The 5,452-nt window shown below is 45.0% G+C and overlaps 2 protein-coding genes across 2 annotated transcripts; one reads left to right on the top strand and one right to left on the bottom strand.

The window, feature by feature from the left end:
* Positions 1 to 324: 324 nt before the first annotated feature.
* Positions 325 to 2,844, bottom strand: LOC142718426 (histone H3-like centromeric protein A). Its single transcript, XM_075848754.1, has 4 exons — positions 2,733 to 2,844; positions 1,399 to 1,535; positions 1,253 to 1,330; positions 325 to 945 (listed from the first exon to the last, which is right to left on the bottom strand). The coding sequence occupies exons 1-4, from the start codon at positions 2,842 to 2,844 to the stop codon at positions 814 to 816; spliced, it is 459 nt and encodes a 152-aa protein (XP_075704869.1). The 3' UTR covers positions 325 to 813.
* Positions 2,845 to 3,769: 925 nt separating this feature from the next.
* On the top strand, positions 3,770 to 4,999 carry LOC142718427 (histone H3-like centromeric protein A). The gene is made up of 3 exons (XM_075848755.1): positions 3,770 to 3,925; positions 3,994 to 4,071; positions 4,379 to 4,999. Exons 1-3 carry the CDS (start codon positions 3,770 to 3,772, stop codon positions 4,508 to 4,510), a joined length of 366 nt encoding a protein of 121 aa, XP_075704870.1. The 3' UTR covers positions 4,511 to 4,999.
* Positions 5,000 to 5,452: the final 453 nt, after the last annotated feature.

A 5,452-nucleotide genomic window follows, 5' to 3' on the forward strand; every position in this document is an offset into this window, starting at 1 on the left:
CAATTCCTAAACTTTTCACAGGAGATTTTTGTTTAACCCCTTGAAATAAACCTGAAAGCTTCAACTTCAATTGCATCTCAGTTGTTTCATTTCAAATCCAATGTGGTGGCAGCAAAACCCAAATCATGAAGATTGTGTCACTGCCCAAATAATTCTGGACCCAACCCACACACCCACCCACACAGCAAACACTCTGAACAAGCATAGCTGCAGTGTAAAGAATGGGGGTGGGACAGAGCAAGAGTATTGAACTACAGCGAAGCTGGAGTCATTGATCATATCCAAGCCCTTATGAAGATTAGTCTAAAATGATGAAGATCAAAGTTATAATATACATTTTTTTTTTATTTGAAAAAATTAACAAATCTTCACAGAATAAAAACAGGAAGCGGATCATAAACTCAGCAGAACAATTAGAAGGTCGGCCAGATCAGGTTTCATTAGCGGTTGTGTCCAGCGTCTTTGTTAGCGGTTTTGTCCAGCAGTGCCGCCTTGTGGTCATTTTCTGTGCTACATCCTGGACCCCTATAACCCATTACATAGCTGGACAGAAAAACTACTGCACTACCACCCTGCAAACTGCAGCGGCAGCCATATTGGTTGTAACAACTTTCCCATGAACAGATAAAACAAAGAAAAAGCCTCCACTGTAACCAGTGTCAGGAGGGGCGCTAAAGCCGGTTTACTCTTCCAAACTGGATCTTTTATGCAATGGTAAAACTTGTATTTCCCAATAGATTTTCTCCATTAATATAAAACTATTTACACGTGATCATTCTTCATCAAATCTTGAGAGATAAAACGGCAGCGTTATCACAGTTCATACGGGATGCCTCGGATTCTCCGTGCGAGCTGCATGTCCTTCACAAAGAGAGTGCCCCTATTGGCCTGGTGACTGAAGAGGTAAGAATCTTCAAAGAGACTCACGAGGAAGTCCTCAGCTGACTGTGGATACAGAAGAGCATTAGTCCCTCTTAAAGTGACAGCACTCCCGGTATAATTTACTACACAGCTCGAAGGACTGATCAGATTTCACTTTTATGAGCTGTTAGCTAGAGTGATGGTGGGGGGGGGGGGGGGGTCTGGCCTCTGGAACTCCCACAATGCATCACAACCCCTCTGCAAATGTCCCGCTAGGGCATATGGATGTGTTAGAGGGGGCGGGGGCTGAGTAGTGAACCACTGCAAAGAGCAGCTCCCTCTCTGGTTGACCCATGCGTTACATGGACAGTGCATTGTATGAGATACTGACCTCTTGTAGCGCCATAAGTGCGGTGCTTTGCCAGTAGTAAAACACGCCGCGGGAATACTTCAGGCAGATCTCTCTCACCTGCAAGAATAAAAGGGGAATATCACCGACAATAAAGAGGAGCAGCCGCAGAGGACACATCCACTCACCAGGCGGAAAAACGGGGTTTTCTGAATGAGCAGATTGGTTGATTTTTGGTACTTTCTTATTTCCATCAGCGCACGGGCTCCCGGGCGGTAGCGTCTTCTTCGTTGTGTGCTCGGTCTGTGACTTGTTTCCCCTCTACCTGTAAGAAAGAAATCCATAATCATAGCTGAAAATGAATCTCCCGCTACATGGAAATTCACTGTCTGGCCGGGTTCACACGTAGCGTAAACACGGCGGATTTTCTGCAACGGATTTCATTGCGGAAACTCCACAGCGTAATACAGAAGCAGAAGAGTGGAGGAGATTCAAACAAATCTCATCCAGACGCAGCGGAAAAAAACCGCATTATTAAATAGATCATTGATGTCGCTGTTCTGGTAATTGATGCCGCGAGGATCTATTGTATTCATTGATGCAGCGTGCGTTAATTACTGACATCCGGCAATCTCATATCTTCACCGTCAATGTCATCACTTTCTTGTCACTTGCATTGGTGGCATCAGTCAGTATAAAACCGCTCCGTTTATCCTACGTCACCTGTGATTCTGCTGAATTGTCACCGTCTCTTATCTGCTTAACTGATTGTATGACTCTCAGCAGCGTTTTACATCATCATGAAACCACCCCAGAAAAGCTCGTCCCGCAGGAAGTCGGTGCAGCCGCAGAAGAAACCTGCAGCTCCTCCTCAATCTCCGCCAAGTAAGAGAAAGTTGCACCTTGATCATCTTATCACTCTCATTATATATTTTATTTTAAAAATGAATTCCAGATAACCTCGGGTCGTGTAATACTAGATTGTAATCCGTTTCTCAGCTTTATATCTTAGAGGGTTCGTTTCTATGCAGGTAAAATCTGTTACATACAGAAATTTCTGTAGCACAAGGCCGCCACTAGGGGGAGCAAACTGAGGACTGATTTATATAGGCACAACAGGAGCTGTATGCATGTGCACAATCGTCTCCCCCTAGTGGTGGTTGCAGGAAGCACGTTACTATATGGCCCTGGGAAGGGAATCTGAGAACACAGCTCACACCCATGAAGATATATTATGAAATGAGGGATCTAAGAATTTCCAACCTGCAGTCCGACCGCTCTATTCATTCCCTATGGGATCGACGGAAATAGTCAAGTTTGACTGCTCCTTGCCCAATTATGCACTCTGCCGTGAGCGGCTCCGCGCAGGCAGGCGCAATGTTGTGACGTCAATTTCTGAGCCTTTTTTCTACTCCATTTATGCAGCGTGTGGATGAGACGTGTTTTATCTCATCCACTTTGCTGCTACTGTATTATGCTGCCGATTTTTCCGCATTATAATACAGGTATACGCCGTATTTACGCAATGTGTGAACTGACTCTAACCCCTCCACCCACCCCCCCGCCAGTCCCCGCAAAAATGTTCTTGCATCAAACCGGTCCTCGGTGCAAAATAGGTTGGGGACCACTGCCATAGAGAATGACTTGAGTGACCACCACTCTGGGACCCGCACTCTTGTTAACAACCCGCAGCGATCCGGCATTTATCACCTATCTTGTGGATAGGTGAAAAATTATTTTCGTGGTACAACCCCTTTAATCAGGTATCAATGGGACTTGATGGACCCCAAATTATCAGTCATAGAAGAGTATCTAAAATTTGAACGTCCACATTTATATCTTTTTAGGTCCAACATTCTGTGCTGATTAATTTCTTAATGTCGTTTTACAGCAGTGTGAGCACAGTTTTCTGAAACGGAGCTCTAAATCTCCTGCGTAGACAGTTACATGGTATAATTTTGTCTCCCTGCAGCCACCACTAGAGGGAGCTCACTGCATACTGTTTTGTTACCAAGTTCAATGTACAACCATATACAATGAGCTCCCTCTAGTGGTGGCTGCAGGTAGCATGTTATGTTTTAAATCTGTTTACCTGATGTTCCTTGGGGGACATTAAGGTAATAGGCCATGTTCACACAGGGCAGATACGCGGCGTAAAAGTACACAGCGTATTGGCCCTGGGCACCGGAGGTAATTCTTGCTGAAAAACTGCAGTTTTTCGGCTGGAATGTCCATAGAAGGTAGAAAAAAAACCATACTTACACGTAGCCATGGTGACGTGTCCCTCTGATGTTCTGCAGCAGTCATATGGGATGAGACATCATCCCTGGAGGCCGGGTTGAACGCAGGAGCAGAGAGATCTGGGTAAGTTTGGCGGTTTTTTTCCGCTGCGTCTGGATGAGATTTGTTTGAATCTCCTCCACTCTTCTGCTTCTGTATTACGCTGTGGAGTTTCCGCAATGAAATCCGTTGCAGAAAATCCGCCGTGTTTACGCTACGTGTGAACCCGGCCAGACAGTGAATTTCCATGTAGCGGGAGATTCATTTTCAGCTATGATTATGGATTTCTTTCTTACAGGTAGAGGGGAAACAAGTCACAGACCGAGCACACAACGAAGAAGACGCTACCGCCCGGGAGCCCGTGCGCTGATGGAAATAAGAAAGTACCAAAAATCAACCAATCTGCTCATTCAGAAAACCCCGTTTTTCCGCCTGGTGAGTGGATGTGTCCTCTGCGGCTGCTCCTCTTTATTGTCGGTGATATTCCCCTTTTATTCTTGCAGGTGAGAGAGATCTGCCTGAAGTATTCCCGCGGCGTGTTTTACTACTGGCAAAGCACCGCACTTATGGCGCTACAAGAGGTCAGTATCTCATACAATGCACTGTCCATGTAACGCATGGGTCAACCAGAGAGGGAGCTGCTCTTTGCAGTGGTTCACTACTCAGCCCCCGCCCCCTCTAACACATCCATATGCCCTAGCGGGACATTTGCAGAGGGGTTGTGATGCATTGTGGGAGTTCCAGAGGCCAGACCCCCCCCCCCCCCCCACCATCACTCTAGCTAACAGCTCATAAAAGTGAAATCTGATCAGTCCTTCGAGCTGTGTAGTAAATTATACCGGGAGTGCTGTCACTTTAAGAGGGACTAATGCTCTTCTGTATCCACAGTCAGCTGAGGACTTCCTCGTGAGTCTCTTTGAAGATTCTTACCTCTTCAGTCACCAGGCCAATAGGGGCACTCTCTTTGTGAAGGACATGCAGCTCGCACGGAGAATCCGAGGCATCCCGTATGAACTGTGATAACGCTGCCGTTTTATCTCTCAAGATTTGATGAAGAATGATCACGTGTAAATAGTTTTATATTAATGGAGAAAATCTATTGGGAAATACAAGTTTTACCATTGCATAAAAGATCCAGTTTGGAAGAGTAAACCGGCTTTAGCGCCCCTCCTGACACTGGTTACAGTGGAGGCTTTTTCTTTGTTTTATCTGTTCATGGGAAAGTTGTTACAACCAATATGGCTGCCGCTGCAGTTTGCAGGGTGGTAGTGCAGTAGTTTTTCTGTCCAGCTATGTAATGGGTTATAGGGGTCCAGGATGTAGCACAGAAAATGACCACAAGGCGGCACTGCTGGACAAAACCGCTAACAAAGACGCTGGACACAACCGCTAATGAAACCTGATCTGGCCGACCTTCTAATTGTTCTGCTGAGTTTATGATCCGCTTCCTGTTTTTATTCTGTGAAGATTTGTTAATTTTTTCAAATAAAAAAAAAATGTATATTATAACTTTGATCTTCATCATTTTAGACTAATCTTCATAAGGGCTTGGATATGATCAATGACTCCAGCTTCGCTGTAGTTCAATACTCTTGCTCTGTCCCACCCCCATTCTTTACACTGCAGCTATGCTTGTTCAGAGTGTTTGCTGTGTGGGTGGGTGTGTGGGTTGGGTCCAGAATTATTTGGGCAGTGACACAATCTTCATGATTTGGGTTTTGCTGCCACCACATTGGATTTGAAATGAAACAACTGAGATGCAATTGAAGTTGAAGCTTTCAGGTTTATTTCAAGGGGTTAAACAAAAATCTCCTGTGAAAAGTTTAGGAATTGCCACCATTTTTCTACACAACCTCCTCATTTCAGGTGATCAAAAGTGATTGGACAAATTAACATTACCATAAATGTTTTTTTTAATACTTTGTAGAGAATCCTTTGCAGGCAATGATGGCCTGAAGTCTG

Source organism: Rhinoderma darwinii, unplaced genomic scaffold (genome assembly GCF_050947455.1).
Source record: "Rhinoderma darwinii isolate aRhiDar2 unplaced genomic scaffold, aRhiDar2.hap1 Scaffold_468, whole genome shotgun sequence".
NCBI lineage: Eukaryota > Metazoa > Chordata > Amphibia > Anura > Rhinodermatidae > Rhinoderma > Rhinoderma darwinii.

Excerpts from the sequence above, each read along its gene's own strand:
- LOC142718426 (XM_075848754.1), bottom strand. The coding sequence starts at position 2,844 with ATGGCAGTGGTCCCCAACCTATTTTGCACCGAGGACCGGTTTGATGCA. Across the intron at positions 1,331-1,398 it reads AAACCCCGTTTTTCCGCCTG|GTGAGAGAGATCTGCCTGAA; the intron begins GTGAGTGGATGT and ends TTATTCTTGCAG. Across the intron at positions 946-1,252 it reads CACTTATGGCGCTACAAGAG|TCAGCTGAGGACTTCCTCGT; the intron begins GTCAGTATCTCA and ends CTGTATCCACAG.
- LOC142718427 (XM_075848755.1), top strand. The coding sequence starts at position 3,770 with ATGGATTTCTTTCTTACAGGTAGAGGGGAAACAAGTCACAGACCGAGC. Across the intron at positions 3,926-3,993 it reads AAACCCCGTTTTTCCGCCTG|GTGAGAGAGATCTGCCTGAA; the intron begins GTGAGTGGATGT and ends TTATTCTTGCAG. Across the intron at positions 4,072-4,378 it reads CACTTATGGCGCTACAAGAG|TCAGCTGAGGACTTCCTCGT; the intron begins GTCAGTATCTCA and ends CTGTATCCACAG.